Source organism: Strix uralensis, chromosome 3, assembly GCF_047716275.1.
Source record: "Strix uralensis isolate ZFMK-TIS-50842 chromosome 3, bStrUra1, whole genome shotgun sequence".
In the NCBI taxonomy this organism is placed as follows: Eukaryota; Metazoa; Chordata; class Aves; order Strigiformes; family Strigidae; genus Strix; species Strix uralensis.
This window is the reverse complement of record NC_133974.1, coordinates 8,465,367-8,492,925: the sequence shown is the minus strand read 5'-3', so window position 1 is coordinate 8,492,925 and position 27,559 is coordinate 8,465,367. Positions and strand designations below refer to the sequence as shown.

The 27,559-nt window shown below is 42.3% G+C and overlaps 2 protein-coding genes across 12 annotated transcripts in view; one reads left to right on the top strand and one right to left on the bottom strand.

The window, feature by feature from the left end:
• ATAD2B (ATPase family AAA domain containing 2B) overlaps positions 1–488 on the bottom strand; it is a 78,829-nt gene extending 78,341 nt beyond the window's left edge. For 3 of the 5 annotated variants that reach the window (XM_074861468.1, XM_074861469.1, XM_074861470.1), the window contains exon 1: positions 55–487. In XM_074861468.1, the coding sequence (XP_074717569.1) occupies positions 55–210 (156 nt within the window). In that variant the 5' untranslated portion in view covers positions 211–487. Of the gene's footprint in view, positions 1–54 lie in introns of all 5 variants that reach the window. The other 2 variants (XM_074861472.1, XM_074861471.1) reach the window with 2 other exon arrangements.
• A 551-nt stretch (positions 489–1,039) lies between these two features.
• On the top strand, positions 1,040–26,495 carry UBXN2A (UBX domain protein 2A). 7 transcript variants are annotated; one of them, XM_074861482.1, is made up of 9 exons: positions 1,040–1,315; positions 3,067–3,099; positions 6,696–6,880; positions 12,020–12,073; positions 13,517–13,652; positions 15,445–15,554; positions 17,147–17,287; positions 22,200–22,364; positions 24,927–26,495. In XM_074861482.1, the coding sequence occupies exons 4-9, from the start codon at positions 12,033–12,035 to the stop codon at positions 25,213–25,215; spliced, it is 882 nt and encodes a 293-aa protein (XP_074717583.1). In that variant the 5' UTR covers positions 1,040–1,315; positions 3,067–3,099; positions 6,696–6,880; positions 12,020–12,032; the 3' UTR covers positions 25,216–26,495. The 7 variants fall into 7 exon arrangements, with proteins under 7 accessions (XP_074717583.1, XP_074717582.1, XP_074717587.1 ...); XM_074861481.1 differs by lacking the exons at positions 1,040–1,315; positions 3,067–3,099 and having other exon boundaries at positions 5,355–6,880; XM_074861486.1 differs by lacking the exons at positions 1,040–1,315; positions 3,067–3,099; positions 6,696–6,880 and adding an exon at positions 8,794–8,849.
• Positions 26,496–27,559: the final 1,064 nt, after the last annotated feature.

Here is a 27,559-nt window from a genome sequence, read left to right as displayed (position 1 = left end):
CCCCCCCCCCGGCTCTCTCCCGCCCCCGTCCCCCGTGAACCCGCCGGTCCTCACCCGCGCTGCCGCCGTCTCTTCCAGCCCGGCCGCATCTGCCTTGGTGCCCCTTTTGGAAGAGCGGGTCCGGGACGAGATGAAATGGCTGCCAGCTCCGGCCGCAGCGGCCGCCGCTTTGCCCAGGGGGCGCAAGGAGCTCTTCCTGGTGTTCACCATGGCCCCGGGGAGGGGGGACACGGGGGGCCGCCGCCGCCGCTGCCGCCGCCGCTGCCGCCGCCGGCGCGGAGGGAGGAGGGAGGGCGGACAGGCGGGGGCTCGGGTAGGGAGGGGAAGGGGAGGGAGAGGGGGAAGGGGGGAGGGGGAGGAAGGGAAAAAAAGTCCTCTGGGGAAGCCGGTCCGCCGGGCAGAGCCACAGACGGAGCCGCACCGGCTCCTCCCGTCGCTGCCGCCGCCTCCTCGGCTCAGTCTCGCACTAACTGGCCGCCATTACTGTCCCTTCTCCCTTTCTCTCGTCGGTCCGCGGCGAGGCCCTCGGTTGCCGCCAGGGGGCGCTGCGGCGCCGGCGCCGCCGCGCGCAGGCCGAGGCGGCCCCCGCCGCGTACGTTCTAGCCCGGCGCCGGCGCGCTCTATGGGCCTGGCGCGGGCCGCCGCGGGGGAGGTGGCGGCCCCCGGCGGGGTCCCCCGGGAGCGGGGCGGCGGCGAGGGGGGGGCGCGCCTGGCTGTGGTCCCCCGCCGTGTCCGGGGGCGAGGGCGGCCGGGGACGCCCCGCGCAACCGGCGGGACGGCGACTGCCGGGTTCACAGCAGGCGGGGCGGTTTCCAGGGGAGTCGGGGCGGGGGGTTGCGCTGGGCTGTCACGCTGAGGGGAGCGGCGGGGCCCGCGGGTCGGCGGCACCGGCACCGGCCCCGCGGCGGGGCCCGAGTGGGCGCTGAGGCCCAGGGCCCAGGCCGTGACCTGCCCGCAGCCTGTCAGGAGCCGGCCGGCCGCTGGACGGGCCTGGCCCGGCGCTCCCGGCGGGGCCCGGCGGGGCGGTGGAGCCGCCGCCGCCGCCTCCTGGAGGCTTAAGCCGAGGGGTGAGGGTGCGCCGAGGAGAGGAGGTCAAGGGCAGGGCAGAATCGGCAGCCCAGGGTCGCGGGGGGGTGAAAGGTGGCACCGTGTACAGCCGAAAAGGGTGCTCTGCCCCGGGACCTGGGGGACTCGAGCCTGCCGCTTTGCTCGCCCGGGTAGGCTCTTCCCAGTCACTGACATGACAGCTTAGGCGAACAGATCCTCCAAGGGTAGGATCTCCAGCATTCGCCGTGGAAAACTACTTCACAGCCTGGTGAGTCCCACTGTTAAGAAATCCCCTTGAGAGGCAGGCTGTCAGGAACGCGCCCGTGCTTCACCTGCCCTACAAGTCACCGATAACATCTGTCTGTTGCCCGGTAGCCTCGGCTGGCGTTTGATGTGGATTGCTCAGACGCTGGAAAGCTTATTTTTCTCTCGCTTCCCTCTTCTATCACAGTTCCCCTAAACGCAGAGGGAAGAATAGTTTGTATTATAGTACGTTAGATGCCTAAATGCTTTTCAGACTATTCACGAACTATATAATCCAATCCCTTCTCACTCATGTGCGCTAAGAATCGCTCCTCTCTCACAACTTGTTGCCCTTTATTGAACTTATCACAGTGCCTGCACGTAAGCCCCGAAACCAAAAGCTTTGTAAAAGAAATCTAGCCGAGTAATACAAGCATAGAGCTGTAGGTGACAAAGTCTCAACCTTTAAATTTTCACACTGACTTGTTTGGCACGGCTGGGCAAGTTATTTCAGTGCTTTCTGCTTCTTTAACAAAAAAGAATAGTATAATAAAATTACTGATCACATGTCTCAGGCTGTTAAGCTCCGGCAAGCTTTATCGAAGTATTGTTTAAAGATGGAAAGTGCAATAATGTTTTAGTAAAGAACAATAAATGTAAAAACTATTATTCTGCTTTACCTGCGTACTCCCACATCTTTCAAGAATAAAGTGTGAAAAATTATGGTAGAGCATGTACTTAAAAATATAAAATATGCAACAAGGACATTAGGATGTATAATAAGAAAACGGGCTATTTAGATTTCCAAGCAAAAATTTCCTTACTGTGAAGAGCGACAAATTTTCATTTTTATGAGATACTCTAAAATACAGTGTGTTTCAGAGTAGGAACTATGGTCTTTTTCTCATCTGACATTCTCTATTTAGAGCTTTTAATCTGTATTAGCAACACTACTTCATCTTCTGTTCAACAATCTGCAGGGTCTTTCAAAAGTAGAGTTGTTCTGCTCCGTGAGATTAGTTTTCTTATGCTTCATATCCTTTGTTTCTTCATTTATTTGTTTAAAGGTTATGAAAGCATGTAGCCATTTCATACACTTGTAGGCTAAAGGAGTATTTTAATTAAAAACCTACAATGGTTTTTGAAAACAGTATTTGGAAATGACTTCCTTTTATCCTTCAAAAGTAGAAGGAAACTGCAAGAGACTGTCCCTTAGCAAACACATCATAGGAAAGAGCCAGGAGATATGCTTGCTAAGAGTTAGCATCACAATCTTATGATGACAAATAATGTACTTTTCCATTTCTGTCCTGTACTACTGGTAGGCTGTGTAACTCAGACATGGTGTCCAAAGTCTTTTGGTCTGAAAATTAAAAATAATATGTTGATCTTCTTCAAGTTTTTTGTGTGCATCACAGAAATATCATCCCCATTTTGGGAAAACCAACAGATCAATCTGTGGCCCAAAAAAGGGCCCAGACTGCAGCAGTTATAGTGGATGTCATAACTCAGGATTGCAATGCATTGGCAGGACTGTTTGGGGAAACTTGCATAACATCTGTTTGCAACATGCCTGATTCAAACCAGCACTCCTCCTCTCCTGAACGCTGATGACTTTTTAAAAGTAAAATAAACTTAGTCGTTATGCAAGCAAATTGATTTTCTGGGGTGCCTATCCAGATCTGCTTGAAGCAACAGAAAACCCACAACTATTTATTTTATGTTTACTAAATATTTTTAACATAGTTGTGACCTTTTTTCTTTTTTTTTTTTTAGTGTTCTGATCTCATCCCTGTGAGCCACACTCAAGTGAGTACTCTTTATGACGCCAGAGGGACTACTCTTGTAGAGGGATTGAGGTAGTTAAAAATCCCTGCTCACTGCTTTGAACCATTTTTAGTGCTTTATTCTCATTATGTTAGCGTAGTAGGGAACATGTGAAGACATGCTTCACTTTGGAGGTTTACCCCCTAGATTGTTTTTCACAGATGGTTTTATTTTCAGGTTTCTTAGTTGTCTTGTTCCTCTTACAAGGTGTGGCTAGTTATCTTGACTCAAACAGCTTATGGCTTTATAGCTTCTGTATGAGCTCCATCGCCATTTTAGTACTGACAATGTAAATTAATAAATCATAAATTACAAGGTTTGCTTGTTACTTTTGTTTGGAATTTTTGTATTTACTACAGAGAACATGTTAACATAGGATTAATATTGTATATCACACATACTTAGAGCTTTAAATATGGTTTAACAATGAAATAATTACTGTAGAAATGGATTTAGAGTAATTTCACTAATCCAAGAATTTACTTGTTCCCATTTTTTATATCTGTTGTTTGTTTCAAATGTCATATGAAGACAGAACAGAATTAAAAACCTATTTTGACCCTCTTCTGCACTCTGTATGCAAGAAAAGCTTTGTGAAAAAAATAATATAGGAACTCCGAGTAGCAAAAGACAAAAGACAGCGAAGAAAGGAAGGGGAGAAGGGTTGAAGCCACACTCCACAAGTACTATGTAAAAATTTGGTAGAGCTCATTCCCAGTAAGATTCAATTTCAAGATTTGTAGTTTGGTCTTACAGATGTCTAAATGCTTCTCAAAATAAAAGCCATTGGGAAAAACTACATTTCAAATGGAACCAATTTATAACAAATGCGGAAGCTTACAGACCCTTTTATCTCCAGTTGTTCACAAAAGAAAGTTAAGATATCTGAAACATGTATTAAGAAGAAGCCACAACATCTGCTGTGGCAGGTACACCACTGGGAAACTGGAAAAAGATTAAAGAGTACTTGAGCAAAATAATCCCTTTCCATTAAACAAGACTTGGGGAATGAAATCTTACTGGCACTTAGCGATGTAAAACGACATTAAAAAATGCCGCAGGATGGAAAGCCTTGTTTGCTCTGAATAGTATTTAATGGCACAAGAAATATTTAGAGATGGAAGATTTTGTTGCTACCTGTCCCTATTTTCCAAGGAAATGAGGAATGCATTACAACAAAAGAGAAAGTCCTTCATCCCTTATTCAGAACTTTTGCAGAGGGTTTCAGCCTAGTAAGGACCAGAGGGCTCTATTCAGTGAGTTACCATTTGCTCCAATCATGGGCAATTTACCAGAGATTACTTTGCAATATCTCTGAATAGTTGTAACATTCCAAAGAATGGAAATCAAATCATCTTCTCAGGACTCTATTTATAAGCTCTTGTGTGCTTCTCTCCGTCATGCTGTCAACTCATCCTGGCTTCAGTTGAATTTCAAAATAAAAGATTCACAAGAGCTCTTGGTTATGTAAACCTGCCCTAAATCCTTTCCCGGGGGCTTCTTAGGAAATTAAGATTGTGTGGTTTCTCCTTTGAGAATTGTCCATTACAGAGATATGCCCATGGGATGTAAGTCTGGAAGCATCAAACAAGCAGTGTCCAGTAGTCAGGATTGGTACTACCTTGAACTTGAACACGTAAGGTGATACAGTCACTCCACACTGCAAGCATTCTGCAACGTTATTAAAGATAGCCCGTTATGTGAAGACTACCATTATCATTTTAAAACGTATAATGTTTTAGAATTAAATAGGTAATGTTCAGTCCTGTAATCAGCCCAGCTATCTGAAGATTGTTTTCCACACTACAACAGATAACATCACTGCAACTTGAAGCGGGATCAGAGAGTAGATTTCTTAGATGACATTAAATGGGAGTGGTAAGACTTACCTCCTAATATTTCAAAATAATCTTCCCATCACATCTAGCCATTAGCTTCCATAACATTTTTCCCGCTGAGCTAAGGTTGCAGTAGATAGTTTTTCTAATACTAATAATTGTGTGAAACTCGCAGGCTGATGATATTGTAAGCCAGGAGTCCACAGGGTCTGTTTTTCACTATCATTCAGACTGTAAATTGCTTCTGTCTTGGACAAAAGTGGCAAATCATCTCACTTTGGTGTTTATGATCATTAATCATATGCAAGTAGTACCACCAGCCTGTTACTATGCTGGGTGATATATAGCTTTGTAGTAAAAAAGAGACTCTGCCCTAAAAGGTTTACAATAAAAATAGGCATTTATTAACATATTTGTAGATAAGCTTTAGGCGCATACAAATGCATCATGGCTTGATTAAGGTCATATGGGGAAGCATTATTTGCCCATAAATCTCCCTGGTCCTCACACACAATCTTAGCTTTAGAAGCGTGTTTTCTTGTTACACATCCAAGAACGATTTTCATAAACTGTACTACCATATCATCATTGTAATTTCACTTAAAAGTGTCTTTTGTTTTGAGAATTCACATCATATGTTATTTCCAAATGTGTGTTATCTGGTACAAACAGTTGCTCAGGCTGTCTTGAATTTTTCATGGTTTTATGCATTCCACATTACTTTTAAAATTGAAGCTATATTCACTTTTGTTGTGGATTTACAGTCCAAGAGCCCAGCAGCATGTGTGGATATTCCTTTCATTGCATGGGGGTAACACCCTCTTCATGAATGCTGATTCACCCAACATCTCCCATAAAACAATGACTCACTTTTCCATTGCGCAGCTAACTTTCCAGAAACATCGGTTCCTTAAGCCCTTTCTCCCTGTGTGGTAGCCTACAAGGTTTAACACTCCTGCAAGGAGCGTGTGGGAAAATGACACCATGCAGAGGAACGTGCTGTCTTTGTCAATGGACTTGCCAAGTACAAAATAACCAGATTCTGTTTTCCTATTTATTTTACGGTCCCGTTTCCCTCCCATTCTGTTCCAGCTCAAAAGGCTTCAGGCAACAACTGCTATCTCAAGTTAAGGTCAATCAATACAGCTGATGTTTAATTATAGGTAGCTGATGGTTTCCTCTGGCTCGGGTTAACCTTGTTAAATATATGGTTTAAAAATATCCCTTCAAAATGAATTTTCTGCTTGTTTTTAGATACACTATGTGCACTGGTTCTTCTGTGACCTTGACGGGATGGGTGGTGACAGCTGAAACACTGCTTTACTTTGTCAACACTGAGATTCACTCCTACATTATAAAACAAGTTCAGGGGTTGTTACTATCTTCCACACCAGTGCATCTGATCTCTCCTGACAAAGGGGGCATGAGATGGTTGTATTCATCTCATGAATACCCTGTTAAGAGTTTTTTTCAGTGAACTCAGTCTGGGCTGTTTGCTTCTATTCACCACACAGTAAGAAAAGGACCATTTGCTCTGTTCATCTCATGTCCTATTTCTTGCCAGAGAATAAGCCGTATGAAATGCACAGTCTAAAAGGATTTTAGTGACCTCTTGATTGTAACAACACTCACTTGAAAATTTCCAGCTTTGAAGAAAAAAATGATTTTTTACGTCATACTGGAGTTGAAGACAGTAGTATCTTCCATAAGATTTTTCTTACTCCTCTGCTTTGTCAATAGTTGCAGTCCTGAGGGAGCACAGCTGTACTTAGAAGAGCTTTTAAGAAACCACTAAATTCACTAGGACACCGATTCCTATTGTAGTAGGTCAGCATGTCTCCAGATGTACTCTGATTTCCAGTAATAGACCTAATCTTCTAAATCAATACGTGATTGCAGTTGGAAAGCCTGCATCATTACACCAGGTAAGTCCAATCTTGCCTCCTTCTATACTTACCTTCGGGTCTATGAAATTTTTGCAGAAAGGGGCCCCAAGCAAGGGTTAAGCACACTAATGAACTTTAGTGAAATGGAGCCAATGTACTTAAAATTTGAAAAGAAAATACAAAACAGTCCAGCACTGCAAAACAACCTTCTGAAGTTTTACCTGTAACTTTGTAAATTCCTTGACCTTTTCAACAATGGTATGATATTCTTGTTTTAAGTTCTAAACATTTAAAACCTCATTTAATAGAATCAGTAACACTTGTAACAAACAAGTTCCTTCTATCCAAAAATTTAAAGTTATTTAAAACATTAAACAAAACCAGGGAGACTAGAATCTCAGAAATCCATATTTTGGAAGATAAGACTATATGTATTTTACACCAGAACAAAAGGCAAATTTCTTTTATTTTCCCTGAAGATTCATAGGCAGGAGCTGTAATTAGATCTCATTCAGTTAAAACTTAAGGATTAATCCAAACTGTCTTCAAAAGTTTAGTGCATTGTGATGTGAGGAAGGAATTAAAACTGTGAAGGGTCAGATTTTACTTCTGTTACCTTCACTGAACTCTGAGACTAAGCATCTTATTTCAGTATTTTTGAAGAATGTGATTTTGTTACGATTAAGTGATTCCAGAAACAGCTCCTCCGTGAAGACGACATTCAATGAAGTATTACCTTTTAGAATTATCTTTGATCGCACTTGTAAATTCGCAGTGGATTTCTCACTAATTAATGTGAATTAGCTAGTTGTGGCTGTTCAATTTAGGTAAATTCTAAATGTTTTACAGTGCATCGCTAATTATTGGGGGAAAGAAAAAACCCAACTTATTAAAAAGCATGCAGGTGCAGGCTGTGAATCGCACGGAATCGGTGCTTTTGCCCCGCTCTGCGTGTGTTTGCCGGCGCTGGCGGCTCCGCCGCGGTGTTTGCTTTGGATAGCTCCTTCTGCGAGGGCTCGGCACAGGGCAGGGAGACTCCGCTAAATGCTTCTCGCCTCCCTGGGGATCCCGTCCCATTTTCTCTTTTCTAATGTACCCTCGGGGGTTCTGCTTTCCAGCCACCACACCGCTCTTTTGTCCTCGGTGCAAGGCCTCGGCAGAGCTCCTTTTCAAATATGTCAACACTCGCCCTTAATTAGTCCTTCCAGCATAATGAGGCATTCCTCCTCTCCAAAGGGTGCAGTGTGCGGCTGTTCCTGCCGTCTACGCGGGGCTGGAAGGACAAAGAGCCGGGGGCAGCTCCACGTCGGTGCTGGGAGCGCAGCGCGGCGGGGCCGGGGCGGAGGTGCGGGCGCAGCCGTCTGGCCGAGACACTGGGCCCTTTCTCCGCTATTGTGGGCGCTCGCTGAATGCCGCTTTTTGTCCTTCGCCCGTGCGCACACAGACATATAAACTGTATCTTTTGTTCTTCGGCCAGGAGGAGAAATCCGCCCTTGCAGCAGAACACGCTAGCCTGGCAGGCGGAGGTTTATCCGCCCCTCGAAGGGCGGCAGCAGCCCCTTGCGCAGAGACGCGAGTCACGGCCGCGGCGCTGCACCAGGCCCCGCCGGGCCCACCCGGACATTTTGGCCCCTGCCCTCAGAGGGCGAGCCGCGGCGGTGCGGTGGGGGGCCGGCTCCTTCGGGCGGGGAGCACCGGGCCGTAAACCCGGGCAGGGCCGGCTCTGAAGAAGCTGCGTCTCCCCCCCGCACAAGCGGGTGCAGAGCCCCACGAACCCCACTCGCGACACCACACAACCGCCCACCTCACCCGCCCCCTCCCCGCGACATGGCGGCCGAAGCCCCGCCCCTCGGTGGCGGGGGTGGAGCTCTGCCGCCCCGCCCCGCCCCGCCTCGCCCGGTCCGGGCGGGGGCACCGGGGGCACTGGCCGTTGGCGGCCGCGCGTGCGCGGTGGGGCGCGGGACACCGAGGAGTTGGCGCGGCGGGGGAGGCCGGCGCCGGCCATCGGGTGAGTTGCTGCGGGGAGAGGCCGGGCCGGGGGGGGGCGCGTCCCGCCGCGCCGCCACTCCCTCAGCTCCGGCCGGGGCTTCAACTTTAGCTGCGGCCGTCCCTGGGGCCGCCCGGAGCGGGAGGGCGAGCTGAGCCTTCCCGCGCCTTCCGCCCGGCTGCTCCGCCCCGCTCCGCCGGCGGCCCCCGGTCCCGTCCCGCGTGGAGCGGGGTGTCAGTGTGAGGCGTCCCTCAGCTCGGGCGGAACGGGGGGGGGTGTTAGGGGGCCTGGGCCCTTTCTGGGCCACCCTGAGGCGTTACTCCTCCGCGTGGCTACCGCGTTATTGTCTCATCGTCCCTGTCTGCCCACCGCGCCGGGGTGCTGGCGTGGGCTGCCGCTCGGCGGGGCGTGTTGGGGGCAGCGGCGTTGGCAGGAGGCGCGGAGCCTCCGCTCCGTGTGCCGGGGGTGCAGCTGAGTTCAGGTGCTGGCAGGCCGGGGAGGGGGCGGCTGTCAGGTTTCTTTCCAAAATACACAGCCCTTCTGGGCAGCTGGAGAGGAAACGTTTACGCTGCGATTTTTACCTGAGCGTATCAGTCACGTTCAGGCCATTAGGTTTGATGCCCTTCTCGCCCTTAATTAGGACATGCCATTTTTCTGTAGCTGCGTGTTTGTCGCACGATGCGGTGCAGTTTTCAGTCCTCATTTCTGTGTGGTGTAGTGATAGACTGCGCTCTGCTGTAAGCGGGTTTCAACTTGAGGAGTTTACTTTCTGCCAAAGTTAGTAAGACAGACTTCCACGAGGGGAGAGGGCTGTGTGAGCTTGCTTGAACATTTCTGCCCTTCAGAGCAAGGAAAGCATCAAATGTAGTTTCTGTTTTGTTTTTCTTGCATCAAAATAACTGGGTGTGTGGGCTCAACAGTATTGACCCTGCGGCAGAAACTGGTCCGAGCTGGGAAGGGCCCTGAGTGCCCCACCACTGCGATCAGGTGTAGCTGTGGTGGGCTGCTGGCAGCTTCAGGTTCTTCCTGTGTTTTAAACTTAATTTCCGGAGGTGGAAGTTCAGTTCTGTGATACTTTTTATCACAGACACACACACACACAAAAAAAAACCCCAAAAACCCAAACGAAGACTCTTTAATGTTTTAAGTGACATCTAGGGATGGCTGTCAGAAGTTGGCAGGAGAGGTTGTTTGTGCTCGTTGGGTTGGCTTGCTGAGCTAAAGTGCTTGCCGTGTAGTCTGATCGCTATCTCCTGATGGCTTTTTGGTCATAATAACCATCAATATGCTGTATAGGCCGATTTCTTTACCTTGATATATTAACACAAACACTTCTAAGTGTAATTGCTGTTGTACTTCAGAAGGAACAGCGACTTTCACAGCTGACCAGTTTTGAATACTACTCATCCACATTTGAGGCCAGACTAATGTAGCAAAAGAATTAATTTGAAGAGCTGCTTCATTGTGTCTGTCTCTTTTTAACAGCTCTGATGACAAGTCACGGAGAATCAACAAAAGCAGATGGCTGGAGGTGGCTCTTGTTGCTTTGGGGAGTAGTCTGTTGAATAATGAAAGATTAGAAGATAATCACATTAACACAGAACACAAAAAATTACTTTGTGCTAAAGTGTGGTAAAGCTTAATTTGGGAGAAGTTTGAAAAGTTGTATTTTTAAGCGCTCTTAAATGCAGCATACTTACTTGATACAGAAAGTTCATTTTTTCCAAGTGCAGGTACAAAGTTCCAAGTACAGTGATCAGATATGCTTATAAGGTCATAATGTACCAGCACAGGCTTGCCTGATATATATATATATATATATATATATATATAATGCTCTGGCAGAACACTCGTAGGGGAGGGAAAAAACCCAGCAAGACTCTACTGCATCTTGTGTGATATGTCAAAGGTGTGCTAAGTATAACATTTTTGATCTTATGCATAACAGCATTAAATTGAAGGCTGCCTAAACTTCAAAACCTGTTATGGACATATTGACTGAATCTTTTTGGTTGTTATGGGGATTTTCTGAAGGCCTATATACATTTCTATAGAACATGTGGCACAAGGATTTAACTTTCAAGATGAAAGAATACCAGTACCAACCTCCTGAGGAACATGAATTAGTACTGAATAAATTAATGGGGTTGTTTTTGTTAGTGCTGCAGTGAATGTTGTTTCCCCCTAACCTCTCCATCTTGTTAAATTAGGTGTCAAGACCACTTAAAATTTATTTTAGTCTTGCTGTGCATACTCCGTTTTCAGGAGTATGATGGTTGACACTGCGTAGTTTGACACTCGCTAAAAGCCATGTACGGTGTCATGACTTAATCCCAAACCTGCCAGGAGCAGAACATCATCTGTGTAACCTGTACCCATCAGTCTTCAGGAATAACTCTTTACACACAGTTGCAACTTAAAATTTATGTTCTCCTGGGGGTTTGTCTAATTTTGAAGTGATTTTTTTTTTTTTAAGGGCTTTGTGGGGGGGTCCCTGGCTTTTTGTGACTTTTTATGACTTTTTTTTAGAAAGCTCAGAAGTGAGTGTAATGAGATCAGTATGACATTAATTTCTTTTGACTCGGTACACTAATCCTGTAGTATATTTAGTATTTGCAAATCCAGGATTTTCTTTCCAGCTAAACAGTAGACCAGAAATGATAATTCAGTGTCTGGGATGCTGCACCAATATGTTGAGGTATGGTGGGAAGAGGAACCTGACAGATAATGCACACTATTAAGGTGAAGGTCATTAGAATGCCAGCAGCAGCAGTGCAGTTTTTCTGCAACTGTCTCATTGTGTTGTGAAAAATCAGGGCAGTTTAAATCATGCTGCTCAGAAAAGGAATGTGATATTTGTTCCTTGTTTAGCATAAGTATGAGCATGTATTTTCAATTCACATGATTATTGTGGAATTTATTTTGTACTTTTATGATAAAGTGATCCTCCTTTTGAATGTCTGAAACCAATGTATGGTTCATGTGTCATTAAATTAGAAACTGCAGGAAAACAAAGAACCATCTGGAGACTTGGTGGGGGGGAGGTTGAGGTTTCTGGTTAAACGTACTATCAACACAGGGAAAACTAAGAAGAGTGTTTCAGCTACAAAAGGAGGCAAAGTGTGCTGGGCATTTTGTCTGATTGGTTTGTTTTGCTTTCTTTAAAAAAACGTTTTTCTTTTTGTAATTAGGCGAAGCACCAGAATGAAAGACATGGACAATATGAAAACTGTGAAGAAAGAATGGTAGGTGCCAGTTCCCCCTCCCCCTTTTTCCTCTTCCTTTCCTATTGCTGTTTGTGTGTCTTGTCGTGACTTTTCAAACTTTATGTTAAATTTAAATTATTTTTTCCTGTATTCACCTGTTCCACATATACTGAAGTTTTCAAAAAAAAAATTGTTTTGCTAAAAGATTTTTCACATAACTGGAATGTTTCCTAGATGCAAAAAGCTGCATAAATATTTTCATTTAAAATAGTAAGGCAGCTTTACAAATTGCTAACTCATTGTGCACCTCTGCATTTGATATGGAGATGTTTGATTTTCCAGTTATGTTTCCAAGGTAAAACATAGTGAGTACCTAGATTAACGTTTTAAGTTTCTTTTGTTCTATTAGAAAACTGAAATGAGGACAGCGTACTTTTGAAATTTCTTCTTTAATTTTTTGAGTTTTTCTTTTGTTTAAAGATGTTAATCTGTAGGGTTTCTTAGTGTTGCATAGATGCACTGCAAACAATTCCTTTTTATGCAAATGTATCTAATTACCATTCAAGTAAGCATTGCTGCTCTTGAATTCAATGCAGAGTTTTATGTAAAACTGGATATTTTTCAAGAGCTGGGATTTTTTTTTTCTGAATTGCTTAAAATAGACTTTTCTGAATCTCCAATAGGAGTAACTCCTGCAATGTTTACCAAAAGCTGCATAATCCTCTTACTATGCAAAGAACCTAAACTGAAAGATAATCATTCATTCAGGTTGCATATTTCTGCATTTTGATTGGTGAAAATCTAACGGAAACAGCTGTCACATGTACAATGTTCTATAAAAGAAAAGTGGTTTATGCATCTTTTTTTAATACTCCGGCAGTCTCCACAGCGTTGAAGTCTTCTATTGTATTTCATCAGGTGTTCGAGTGGTGTTGAGTCACTTGTTCCTGAGTTTCTCTAATGCGCTTTCAGAGACAGTAATGGTGGTTCTGTGATGGTGCTGGGAATGTGGAGGTTCAAGTGGGGGTGGGGGAGTAAATTCTAGGGTAATTTTCTTGTATGTGTTTTTTAAAACTTATGACAAGGGAAGTCACCCAAGCCTATATCATGGAAATGCTTTAAGGAAGGCCTTTCGTTGGTGTGCAGTTAAATGCTTGATGGTCTGAATTAGGAGTATGAGTCATCTAACTTGCATTCCTTGCTCTGATACCAAGTTTAGAAGCTTCTGCATGGATGAATCCACCTTTTCTACTATCATTCTTTAGCTCATGCTTCTGAAGTGAAAATAGTAGCAGGTGGAGGTTTGTAAGAAGTTTACAGAAAAGGCACAACACAAAGTTGACAATGTTTTGAAACAACCAAGTAAGCTGGGTGCAAGGGAACATGCCTTCTATGCCTCTTGGTACTGAACTTTTAGGATAACTGCTTGTCTCCTAATGTGCTCTCTGAGGCATCATTTTTACTTATGTCTTTGTTCTGCAGGATGTGTAAATCGGGAACTGATGATCAGATTTTGAATGGTAGAGAACAAAACTGTGACTACTTTGTAGATAACCTTTTTGAAGAAGCTCAGAAGGTTGGTGCTATATGTATGCCCCCAACTACAGTCAAGAACCAGGTAGGTGGTGAAGAAAAAATACTGCAGTTTAACATAATAGCACTCCAGAAGCACTCTGGAAAACAAATGCAAGAAGTCCAGCAGTCTTATCCAGTACATCTGTAAATAAATGCACACAGGATTCAGACAGCAGTGGGAACAGTGTCCCATCTCTTAGTTAGTGAGGTCTGTGCTTCTGGCTCTTACCTTTTATAGTGGTTTTAGTGTTGTTCTAGGACTTAAGCTGGCATTGGCTAATGCACTTCTGCTTTGTTAGTGAGAAAAGTGCACTAATCGTGAGGTGCAAGAAATGACAACTACTATTACATAAAAAGTTGTTTAAAGAGTTGTAGCCTTTTTATGCAGAGGCATAGCATAAATTTTTTTTCATTTGCTCTCATTTGTATAGTTGTAGTAGTGGGATGTTAGTATGGGTTTGTATCTCAGTGATTCTGTCCTTTTCGTATTTTTCTGTTACTCCCCAAAGACTAGTAAGGGGCTGGCGAAAAGGCCACGTAGAACAAAGATATCAAGGAGGAATTTGGAGTGGGTGTTGCTGGAAATTATGTTCATGAATCCCCAACTGAGCCTGGGAGAAAAGGAGTGTCAGGAGCAATGTCTTAAACTGTGGTTCTGGAAGAGGTTTCCGTGGCAGTACTTGTGTCAGTGGCTGAATGGGAAGTTGGTGTGGAATAATTAGTCCATGTTAACTTCCATACTGGTTCACTATAGAAGAACCTTCTCATGATGAGAACTCCTTCCATATGCATTGGTACAATGAGACACAAGACTTTTTAAAGGAATCTAATCTTGCTGAATGCTGTATACTTTTCTGACAGATTACCCAACCAAAAGAGAAGGAATTTTATTTAGTAGTTTGCACATACTGTGTATTTATGTAGCGGTCATCTTCTAATAAGTCAAACTGCAAAAAAAAGAAAAAAAAGAAAATTGTCAAGTACTATCAACAAACTAATTTCCAGCTAAGGTCAGTTCTTCATTTGTGAGGTATATGAAGCATGTACATGTGGCCAAGTATCTGTCAAGACAAGGTTATTTCAGGGATCAGACCTGGGTGATCAAATGCTTCCTTAAATGGCACGATGCATAAATATGAAAATGCAATCCCAAATATATCCATGTTGAAGTTGGAGAGGTATCAGCGAACAGTGTGAAGGCCACAAGTCTTTAGTGGATGTTCTCTGGCAAAGTCAATGAATTACTGAGAATTTATTTTTTCATTCCCCTAACACTGAGGTTTTGAATATACCCAGAAATTCCAGGGTAATATAAAAGTATTACTGTCTGAAGTAAATTTTCTGATACTTGCTGCATTTCCTGAGTGAAAGGCCTCTGCATGCATTATCTCAATGCCTTGCTTTCAGAAAATCTTCCTGAATGATCAGAACAAGGCTCTACCCTAATAAATCCCCATCTGGACTATTCTGGTAGGTGATATTCCAACACCAGGCATGTGTGCTCTCAGATTAGCTCTTGAAGAGTTGCAGCTGGCTGGGATCTTCCAGCTTTTTTTTCTTTCTTTTCCTGCTGAATTGAAGGAGTGTTCTTGACCTAGGAAAGCAAAATGATTGGGGGAAGGTTTATTTCTAACCCTGATTGACACAAGATACTTGGAAATGTCACTTACTCATTGCAGTTGCTCTGTCTGTTGGCACAGGGCCGAAACAGATTATAGTGAGCCTTCTCTCAGTATTTTTAGTCTGTGCAGTGGATGATTTGCAATCATAGGGTACTGTGGGTATATCAAGCTGGTTTTACATCAGTGTTATAATGAGATATTCTTACTTTATAGGTTGATGTAATTGTTAAACTTTGGAAAAATGGGTTTACAGTAAATGAGGGTGAACTTAGGAGCTACACTGATGTTTCAAACCAGCAGTTCTTGGACTCCATTAAAAAAGGGTAAGTGAGTTTTGTGTTCTTAATCTGACTGAGTTAATGTGCTTTGGATAGCACTTAGCTTATGCTCTAAATTTTTTACATAGCTGCTTGGCTTTGCTACGCTGCAGCATCCCTGTAGGAGCGTAGGCCGCTGCCTGTCTCAGTTCCTGCAGGGCTAATGGCTGTTTTAACATCAACAGGTTTAATATAGCTTTCAATTGCAGTAGTTGTACAGTTGCTGATGAAATAGATAAAAGCGAGTATTGGTAGGGGGCACAGCAGGTGGAGAATGAAATAAAGAATAAATCAGAGTGCCCAGTAAAAGCTACTGATCAAATGGCGCTTTGACTAATGAACTCGGTGCCCAAGTGGTTGAGTATTTCTGGTTTTCTGGTCTTTGTTTTCTTTTTGTTGATAAAAAGCCTTAAATGGACACAGTTGTTCCATGTAACATCAAGAAACTCTCATCAGTCTGAAGTTTCAGACGTTTTTTCTACTACAAACTTGCTATCTTAGTCATTTGCGTGTATATAGCAATCTTAGTTTTATCACCCTGTTAAAAGTTAGCATGACATCCTGATTTCTGCTAGTGTTTGCAGTGTTGCTTTAAAAAAACAGGTTGACCATACAAACCAATGAGCCTTTAATTTGTAGTCTATTTCCTCACCCCATAAAAATGGAGAGGAGAATACAAAATTATGGAGAATATAATTTAATAACTCCTTTTCAAGTATGTGAAATTACTAAGCCATTGTATTTTTTGTCTTTTCCATACTTTGCTAGCTCATCAAAAATACTAATTTTACATTTTATTTCTCCTCTATTGCTGTGACCTGTGTTAGTAGTAATAGCAATTAACTGCACTGTTTAAAGCCCTTTGCTTGCTTTGTATGCACTCATCAAAAGTTTGCCACTTTTCTTCTGCCGTTTGCTTGTGAAGATGTTAATTACAAGATGGTTCCTGAATAATTGTCGATGGTAGAGAAGCACTTAGCACAGCCCCTGTGCCAGCTGAGCCCCACCACCCAAAAATGTAGTATCTGCATCAGAGCTGATAGACAAAGGCATTGTTGTGTTCTGCTTAATGCAAATAAAATATTACTGAGGTGGTGTTACTGCACTAAAGAGTGTAGTTATTAGTGGTGATCTAATTTTTAAAAGCTGAGATTCGTGTTTATTTGTAATTAAACACATTGTGTCTAAACTCAGTTGTTTCTCTTTAAAAGCCAATTGTCTTTTTTTGTTGTTGTTTTAGTATGGGGATAAAATAATTGAATCTTTTGCAGCAGTGTATGGCAATACTGAACTTCCTACACGTTATGTGCTTTGGAGTGGTAACTGCTGAGTAAATTTGAACATCATTCAACAACTTGCACGATGATGTCTTTTTTTTTTATTGTTCACTTTCTAGTTAATTTGCAGTTCAGGAACTTGAAGTTGTTTGTATGTCTTACACTTAACATAACTCTTAGTAAATACCTGTGTAGTTGTTTTTTTTAAAAGCATTGTCCTTGAAAGGGTAAACATAGAACAGGTATTAATCATTAATCTATTTTGTATACTGAAAACAATATAGTAGCTCTTTTTCTGACATACTTTTTTTTTTTCTCAAGGGAACTGCCTTTTGAGCTACGGAAGGTTTTTGATAAGGAGGAGGTAGATGTGAAAGTGGAAGATAAAAAAGATAAGGTGTATTTGTCATCGAAAAAGCCAATGTTTCATCCTTTTTCTGGGCATGGTTACAGATTAGGAAGGTGAGTAGTCTGACAGGGTCTATGATTGAGTAGCTGAAGGGAACTACACATATGGTAAAGGATTTCAGAGGTCACTTCCAACACAAACTGTGGAGTTCTCTAATCCAAGCTCCTGCTCAAAGCAAGGTCAGCTGTGGAGACAGATGAGATTGCTCAGACTTTTATCCAGTTGGGCCTTGAAATCCTGGAAGAGTGGAAGCTGCAAAGCCTGTTTCAGTGCTGTACTGTCCTCATGGGAAATTTTTTTTCTTGTATCCAGTCTGAACATCTCTTGTTTCAGTTTATGTCCGCCATGAAGAGCCTCCTCCTGATGATGCCCTGTGGACCCCAGCAGACTGCTGTTAGGTGTCCCCCTCTGACACCATCTCTCCACAGGCTGAACAAGCCCCTCCAGCCTCTCTTCACAGGGCGAATGCTCTAGCCTGTGGCCATCTAGGTGGCCCTCAGTGGAACTTGCTCCAGTTTATCAACATCTTTCTTTTATTTTTGGATACCAGATCTGAATGCAGTATTTCGGTGTGTCTAACAAGTGTTGCATGAGGGATAATCAGCTCCCACGCTCTACTGGCTGTGTTCCTGTTAATACAGCCAGCATGCTGTTGGCTTTTTGTTCGAGGTCTCAATATTAGCAGAATTGTTTCCATCTGAAAGGCTGTCACTCTGCTGTGATTTAAAAGAATCTCTTTTAAAGCTGTATGTGCAATACTTTGTGTGTGAAGAGGGGAGTATGACAATCCCATAAAGGGAACTGAAGAAGAGGCTATTTTGCATTCTGTTAAAATTCCTCAGTATTTAATCATGCATTTATTGCAGTAAGACATTTTAGTGTGTTAGTGATCCTCATGCCTTTGCTCCCTGACTCTCTTGTGGTTGAAGAGTGTCAGCCACTAATGCCAGTGCTAAAACTGGACTTGATTTATAACCCAACAGTACTGTATTTTGGATGGCTGTCATATAGGGGCAGGCCAGGAGTTCACGTATTTGATCCCTGTGACTTTTGCTTACTTCAGCCAAATTATCTGCTTCACATATCCCCGTTGTGTAAGACTTACATGCCTGTAAAAGCAGACTTCAGCCAAGGGAACAGAACATGATCAGTGACCAGGAGCCTACAGGAATTCTTCACAGGTGGGACTGCTTAGTGACTGGGGTTAGTTGACTGTGGTGAAACCTTTGGAGAACAGCTTGTTTTGATTAAGTGGAAAGGGCTTGCTGCTAAGGCCCAGTGCTTGTGCTGGGGGAAAGCGTGACCTGGATAGGAGTGGATGAGGCAGGGGAAGAAGATAATAATGTGCAGAGTAAGAGACTGATAACAGTAAAGGATGAGTGGTTCCAGGCTGCTGCAGAGAAGCATGTATCTGTTTTATCAATTTCATCTGTTTCTGCAGCACAGTCCATTCAGCTGCTACATGGTTGAGTAGATATGGTCAATGGGGAAAGTCTTCCCTTGAGAGATGGATGAGATGCTGTAAGACTTCTTTCAGTAGCACTGAAATCCTGAGCAAACGACATTCAAGAACTTAACCTTACTTTATCTACAAGTAGACCTGTATATAGCAAAAGCAAAAAGATCTTCAGTGTGCCTGGTTTCCACTGCTAACCAGTGCTAAATGGTAGGTTGTTCAGTTGCTTGTTGTGCTCTCTCATGCCTACAGCAAGTAATGATCTTGCTTCCCAATAGGTGACTTAGGTCCTGGAAACATGCTATTCTCTGAATTTCAGTTGACTGGTCTTGTACACTGAGACCTCCTACAACTTGCTCAGCATTTTTTTTCCTTTATGGACTGGATAAAATGCTTTTTTTTCTACTCTTGCTAGCCTATGCAGTGCTATGCTATCAGAGCCTTTTCTTTAAAGACGACTAAGTATTTTTGCTGATGTTGGAAACATGAGCTGTAAGTGCTCTTACTTCATAAACAGTGCTCACTTCCTGATGTTAATAAATGTCCATTGCATGCATATGCTACTCTTTCAGCAGAAAAGCCGTGTGGGGAAATAGTAGCACTGAGACCTGTAACAAGCTTTAAGCTATAGAACTCCCTTTCCACAGTTGCATTTGTGGGGCTTAATCAGAAATGAGAGAGGCAAATGATTGAACAGTTTACTTCAGCTTATAACCTAGCTAAATTTCCACTTACCAAATAAACTTTTTTTTAAATAGCCTATAGATTTTCTGCCAGTGTTCCCAGATGGATGGATTATGTGGTGGATGAAACGTTATGAATCAGTCTGGAAACGTTATGAATTAGTCTGTTGACTGGCTCATTAAAATTTTTCTTGGAGGAAAAAAGGAGGAACTAGAAATGATATGTTTGTTGATATAACTCAGACGAGCTTGATCCTCTCCCTTTTTGTTGTACAGGAGAAACAAATGAGACCTATCAGACTTTTCCAAGATACCTTATGAACCTATATAATGGGTGTATTCTGTTTTATCTACCACCGTTCAGCTGCATTTAATAGTTTGGGTTTATAACAAGATTTACAACTGCACTTTTCTATTAAGCTTGTCAATACATTTTAAAGACTACCTCCAAAGCATGTTAATTAAACTATTGACTGAAATCCCTTGTAGCAAAGTGGGCTTACTCTGTAACCTCACTGAGGTAAAATATTGTGTGTCAAGCTTCTTCACCATTAGCCAGGGTAAGGCATGATACCTAACTTTTGGGCTTTTCCTTGTCAGAAAATTGACAGGAGGCTCTCATGTCTCTTTGATTTGTAGTTTACATCATCTTTTGATAATCTTATAAAAGGAATAAGCCTTTAAAAGGGGTGATAATGCTTTGATCTCAGGCTAATAAGAGACTTAGATTCTGTTTGGCTTTAGTCAAAGCTCCCACCACTAGATGGCTTTATCTGTCAGTTCTACAAGAGCAAAGTTATTGAATATGGAAATGCATTAAACCTGGGTGAATACAGACCTTCTAACTTGCAGCTTCACTTAACGTGTTGGCTTCAGTTTCACATACTTGCTATTGAAAGAACCATCTCCAGTGCCTACCGCAAATTCTGAGATGTGACTGTGAGGGAAGTTGGTTTGAGAATGACACCAAAATCTGTATCCATTTGAGACAGTTGTCTGAACTACAGCTGTGACTGATGGGCTAAGATGTAGTTCAGCCCAGGCTAACCAGAGGCCTGACAGCTGCATGGTTGACTGCTTCTCCAGCCTCCGCTGTGCTGGAGACAGTGAGCTCGCACATGTGTGCTTATGCTTCAGTGTCTGAACCTGGAACTGAACCCCACTGATCAAGTAGACAGCAAAAGCTGATCATTGCTGGACTGAAGTATGACTTCAGCTTCTTTTTTTGTTGTTGCTCTGCTCCCAAGACTGTTCAACATTTATCTTGCTTTTTTTCCAGATCTGGAGGGCAATTAGGGTTTATTTTGTATTAAGATAAAGCATGAACAGAAGCTGGGTGTGAGATAAGTAAATCAGTAGAGGCAGGTGGGTGATAGTAAGTCACCTGTACTTGGAGTACCAGAATGTTTTACAGTTGTGCCTTTGGAATCTGTTGGTGCCAAGTTCTTATGCCCCAGCTGATTTCTGTGTAATGTAAAACAGTCAATTCTGTGCCTCTCATCTACCTCCAGTTGCAGTGAGCATCTCTTACCACTCACTTAGGAATGAGATTCCTTGATTCTCATTCTCTTTGTAGAGTTTCAGTGGAAGAAATAAAAAGTGCCTCTACTGGCTGATAGTCCAGAAGTTAGGGCACTTAACCAGGGAGTGGGCTGTAGGAAGTTTTGAAATGCCTCAGACTGAGAAGAACTTGAGCCCAAGACTCTGACTTTATTAGCCTGAAGATATTGTCATTAGCCATCTTTGTTTTAATAATAAATTGGCTGTGACTCTTCTGCTTTATGATTAAACTAAGACAGGTGCAAGAGCATAAGGATGCAAGGATGGGCTTTGTCCGCGAAGCAGGTGTAGTATTAAGACTGTTATTCTATGGCTATTGGTTACCAACTTCTCTCTCAAGAAACAGTAACTCATCAATTTTCTGTGCAAAGAGAAAGTTGTTCCACAAACCACCGTGAAGTGTTCATGTAGTCGGTGACCACAGCTGAGCTCAGAGAAGAAATGGTTACTCCTTAAATCACTGCTATTGTTTTGCAAGCAAACATCTGATTGTACTCACATGAGCTAAGGATGTGCCCGTTGGATCAGGCCTTATGACGACATAAACAGTACGTGCTGAACAAGCGTAGTCCTGAAAGAAGCTCTAAGCTCCAAACATTTCTTCAGAATAAAAACTTTTGCCAGTAATTTTTTTAAGACCACACACTTGGAGTGAGGTCCCTGTATTCTGTCAAGTACCCTTATGGTAGGGTCATCTGTCAAAAGAGCCTTAGAAAAAAACTAAATCCAAGTGCTGTGTGCATCAGCCTGGAGTCTCACATTAAGTCAATTTCTCTGATAGATGAGTAATGCTTCTAAGCTGAAATAGATGATGCTGAGGTCTAAATCAAGGCTAACAGCATTCAGTTAAATTGAATTACACTAATCACATTACAGGGAAAATTAACATTGAGTATGCAAATCCAATACTCAAACTCCTTAAAGTTTCACCTGTGTGATTAGAGTACAAAAAAATGCATGAAGAATCTTCAGACTGTTTCATCTCTTGTGTATTCGTATTTAATCCTTTGATATTTAAGTTTCCTTCCATCTTGTAAAAATGTTTAGCATGAACGAACTGAAATTCTTCAGCATGTTGAAGTCCTCAAGAGAAAGTATTGGCATAAACACCTGACATTTATGTCAATATTCCTATATTTGTTAAAAGCAGAAGTCATCAGTGCACCCTGACACAGGGCAGAAAGCTCCAGAAGCAGAGGTCTGGAGGGAGGTTCAAGCTTCCATGTGTACACAGAAGGTGTAACCTCATATGGCTTTGCTTTTCAGTGCTACTCCAAGGATAATCTCTAAAGTAAGAGATGATCATCAAGGACCTGACAACAAAAGACACCTGCCTTTAGTGCCCTTAAATGATTTGGAGCCTATCACTAACATCCAGATCTGGTTAGCTGATGGGGAAAGGATAATTCAGAAATTCAATGTTTCTCACAGGTAAGATTTATTTTGGCGCTGTCACGTGTATTTGCATCTGAACTATTTGGCCTATGCCTCTATGCATGATAAGTCTCTAATTTCTGTGAATAATCTACCTCCTCAGTTCACTTAACATTGGACTACTGTATCTAGAAAACCTTTCAAATTTTGAGAATCTTTTAGCTGAAAGTAGAGGAGTAGATGAGGAATGTAAACTGATGTTAATAGCACATAACTGAGCATAAATGAAAATCTGAGGAAACTGTAGGAGTCCTTTGTAGGTTAGTGGAAGTTAAAGTATTGCTCATTACTAGAGGAAACAGCTTTTAAGATGCCAGATCCCTCACAAAATGACTACATCTGGAGCAAATTGCTTAGTAAAAAGCCTGCTAGTCATTGGGCATAGACAGCACCACAGCTGGGAGCTGGAGGATGTAACTTAGAGTGGAGCCAGTGAAACCTCAGGAGGGCCAGAGTCAGTGCCCTCGGCAGGGGAGGTTCATCACCTGCATGTCAACATGAACAGAATAGAATGCCTCCAGTGTGTTTAATTCTTAATTAGTAAAATTTCCGGTTCCCGAAGAGACTTATAAATGAGGATAATGTCAGAAGGTGTCAGCGCAGCATATGTATGCAGGAGCTTTGCGAAAGTAGGATTAACTGTTTAAATTGTAGAACTACTGTCTTTAGAGACCTTTCTCAAATTTGTAATTTGAGAAATTACTCCAGCACTATACAGTCACATCATATGGAAAGGATATGTTGCCAGTGCTTCTCTGTGAAGCAATTTTAAGTGATCATAGATCTAATACAACCCAGGCTGCTGTCAAGATAAACGTGTATGTCTTTGTGACTAGTCGGAAGAAAAGCTCAGCAGTTGATGGTTAATGACTGTAATTTTTTCTTTAACTTACTAATTCATTACTGTTAGTGGCCTGAGGTCTGAACTGAAACACTGTTGTGGTATACTGCTGAAGGGTCAATTGCTATTTTTAATTAAAAATACTTAATTGGAGAGCTTAATATCTTAATTATTCCAGGTTTCACACATTTAAGTATATTTAGAAGCTTTTTGTCTTCATGGTAAATAGCAGTTTGAATAGCTGCTAAGTGCTTTTAGAGGAAAAAAAAAAAGTCTGAGATGAGCAGAACAAGAGCCTTACTGATGGGATGCTCTTTTTAAAGTAGTTTGCAGTAAATATTCCATCATAACATACCCTCTTTCCACAAGACCAGCATGTTTGTACTGTATACAGTACTTGTGCATGACCTAATAAGAAATAGGGAGAAATCCATTTAGAGTACATATCCTTAAGCATTGTGATTGCATGTATAGGAGACGTGAGACTGAGGCAACTAGCAGAGCAGTGCTGTAGGAATAGCACACGTAGCGATGTCTTGAATCAAGTTGTGTCCCTTCTTGAGCAGTTGCTAGGTCAGTGTGACCCTGGAGCATCGGGTATGGAGTCTGGAAAGGAACTTGTTCATCCTAAAGCAGATGGCTGGTGGCTAATTGCCTGCGTTGCTCTTGAGACCCAATGAACTTTGATATAATGCATGTAGACACCTGTGAATGTCCAGCCAAAAATTTACGCCTGCTTGAGCTTTTCAGGCTCTAGGCTTGTAAGACCAAGCGCTCTCTTTTAATTGAGGCCTGCGTGCACAGGAATTAGATGCTGGCTATATCTGTCTTAGTAAGATGGCTAAGCCATGAAAATTTGGTCATCTGTGCTGCTAAACTGTTAGTATGACTTTCCTCCAAGCCAACTAGCATCTTCTCAAACAATATCTAGGCTTGGATCAGATGTTAGATCAGATCACGGACCATTCCCAGGAGGCAGTAAACTCCATGGGCATGGGGAAGATGAAGGATGAGTTTAGTAATTTGCCAGTAGCCGGTCTACCAGTTGGCCTCAGGATCAGAGAATGGGCATTGGCACTATGTTTATTTTACTGTAGATGTATCTTGTAATCTTCCTTTTCTAATTATATTGGTCAATTCTGATTGTTCTACAGCAAAACCTCTCTCTTGCTTGCTTGTTGCAAGGTTCTTCACACCTTCACAGGCAGCTTGAATCTGTAATGAATTCATTGCTGCACCTGCTTTGGTAGAAGGAGACTACATTTAGACCTAGTTAACTCGTAAGCTATACAGACAATTTTTGCAAACCCTTTTTCTTTAATATTATTATGGTTCTGCTACGTGTACCACACACTGGAGGCATCTTTATTCTAGGTCATGCCTACAGAAACCTCAGGTAAGGGCTCCACCAGCTGGTTAAGAAATGGTAGGCTTGTGTAACTACCATCCGAGCCAGTGAAGCATTTGAGTGCCCAGAATAAGATACTCATCCTTTTTCCCTTGGGACTGCTCTCAGCATGCAAACCTTGGTCCTTGCCTCTCAGTGGATCAGGCACTTCAAGATACCACCCCATCTCTATTCCTCCATTTCTGTGCCATCAGCTATTACATGAAGTGGGTGTCTCATTCTCTTCTTGTGGTGACTGTGTGTGTTGTGCGTATGGTCTGTGTCAGGATTAGAGCAACTTATGCTGAATTTTCATTTTTTTTCTTTTCAGAATAAGCCATGTCAGAGACTTCATAACAAAGTATCAAGGATCAGAGGGAAGTGTTCCTTTCACACTGACTACTTCGCTGCCACTTCGAGAGCTGCGAGACGAGACGCTCACGCTAGAGGAAGCAAAGTTGCAAAATGCTGTTGTTGTTCAGAGACTTCGGAAAACAACTGAACCTTTCAGGCTCTTAGTGATAAAAACACCTGACAATGACTATAAAACTGCTGCTACACCTAATGGACAGCTCAAGAATGAGCAAAAGAATGCTATCAAAAGTACAAGATCAAATTAGCTTTTAAGTGGCCAAAAACTACATACAGGTGGAACTAGACAAAACCAAAAATGTAACCAGCAATATCTGGATGCACTCTTATCCTCACGTACTGTGCTCTTAGAGAGTAAAATGTGTGCTGTGCTATCATCTGCTGTAATAGAATTATTTTCAACTAAATTTGGTGGTCAGAGCCTAGCTATATAACGTAGCAGAGGTAACTGTACAACAGGTCATCCTTAGAATTTCCTTAGGTAGAAAGCTTCTTAGTTCTTTAGAGTGTATTTTGGGAGGGCAGTTCTCTGAGACTTAATTACTACTGATAGCACCTTTTAAGGTAAAATAGTATTTTTGCACTTTGGACTAAAGTGGAACTGAACTGATTGGTTTCACTTACATTTCAGTGTAAGCTGCTGCAGTTTGCATTCTTCTCACAGTAACTTCTAGGCAACACATGCTGCAGGGAAGCTCACATTTGAATTCCTAACTAACTTGAAAATCTTCAATATCACTATCTTCAGGATTTAACTTTTATCACAAGATTTGCAGTGTAAAGTTCTATCAGGTCTTCATGTGGTAGGAGCATGTGTGAGCAGAGAAATGAGGTAGTCTGGTGCACACTGCATATGAAGTGCCTCAAAGTAAGCTCTGAAGGAATTGTTATTACCAATGGTTAAAGTGGTTTCTGCCTCTCTTGTGCTGATACGGGTGTCTTACAGATAGGGTGATGTTAAACTACCTAGCTCATTAGGACAGAGATCCCCTTTTAGCCTTGTCGCACAAAAACTTCAGCTTTTCTGGGGATTACCATACAGGAATAGTGGCTTAGGGGAACACAGTTGGTTTTGTACTGTATATCTGCCTCTGTCCCGAACTGGCCAGCTGATTGAAACATTAATTGCATGTGGCCAAGTTTCAAAGATGTTGAAAATCCTTATTTAAAAATTGAGGTTTCTTCCCCCCCTCTACCCCATTTCCATCCAGATCTTTTATTTTGCTATTCATGTACTTGAGGCATAAAGTTTGTAGTCAACTATTACATTTTGCTGAAGGAGAAATCAACATAAAGACTAAGTATTTTGTACTGTGTTTGCTAAGCAGCATGTGGGTTTGTGAACAGAACTAGAGTCTCTGGGTAAGACTTTTCCTGGGGCCTTCAATGAGTGCTGGCTAGTTTGTGCTACCTACGCAAATGAATGATTGTTGGGGTTGTATTTCTTTTGCATGGTTAAATGAAAGATGTGTTCGGGATTTCCTGATTTTGTTCTAAATAGAAAATTACTGAATTGGAGTGACTTGAATTCTATCTAAAAGCCTCAGTTTGCAGAGCGTCCAACAGTGAATTTTATTAATCAGTGCTTTTGAATTTGTCTTAATGTAAAACTAAGCATTAGAAAACCACACATGCTTGATTGTAAGCTCAGTCGTTCACATCAAAAAGGTGCATGAAATGTCAAAGTAGCAGTATACTATTCCTGCATTTGCAACACAGAAATTCAAATAATTAGTGCAAGACTGATTTAAATTGAAGGGGTGGGAGGTCAAATTTTAAGGTAGGTAAATCCATTTTGCTTGTTATCAAAAGATCATGTTTTTGGAAAGGAACAGTAAGTATTCAGTATTTCAATGTTGATTCATGTCTGCTACCAGTATTTTAAGAGACTGGATAGCTTGATTCTGTCTGGCTATATATTGTGCTTGACTGAAATCAGCTGTTTCTGGCTACAGCTTTGGTGTACTTGAGTGTGTGTTTGCAGTTTGAAAGTGTCATGATCTTAATTACAAAATGAGAGCAAATCTTTAAGAAGTCGAGTGATGCTGACTGCACTAATCCCGTGTTAGACTAGAAAGTGCCTTTAAAAAAAGGCAACAAACTGTGATTGGCTAACTTATTTCCTAATTTGGAGAAAATCTTTGGAATGAATATAGGGCTCTCCTAAATGTAATTGGTTTCGGTCAATTTGTAAAGACTGATTAGCTACCTGTAGTGTCTGGACAGCCTAATCTCTTGCTCAGCGCTGTAGACAGCTATTGTGCATTGGTCAAACAACAGTAAAACTAGCTTGATCAATGCTTGAGTTTGTGAAACACACAAATACTATCAGTTATTCATTGTTTCTTCACAAGCCTTCTCTGTTTTGAGTAAAGCCTGTGCATTAACATAATTTACAGCAAAATTGAAATAGCCTAGAAGAGAACAAAGAAAGGAAATGTTTTCTGTATTTTTTCCTTCATGAAGAAACACGCAAATGCAGGTGGTAAAGATTTAACGTGTTACGAGGACATTGTGTGAAGAGAAAACAACCTAGATGTTGAATTTGAATGTTACATGCATACCTTGTATCAAGCTTAGTTTTTTAGAACA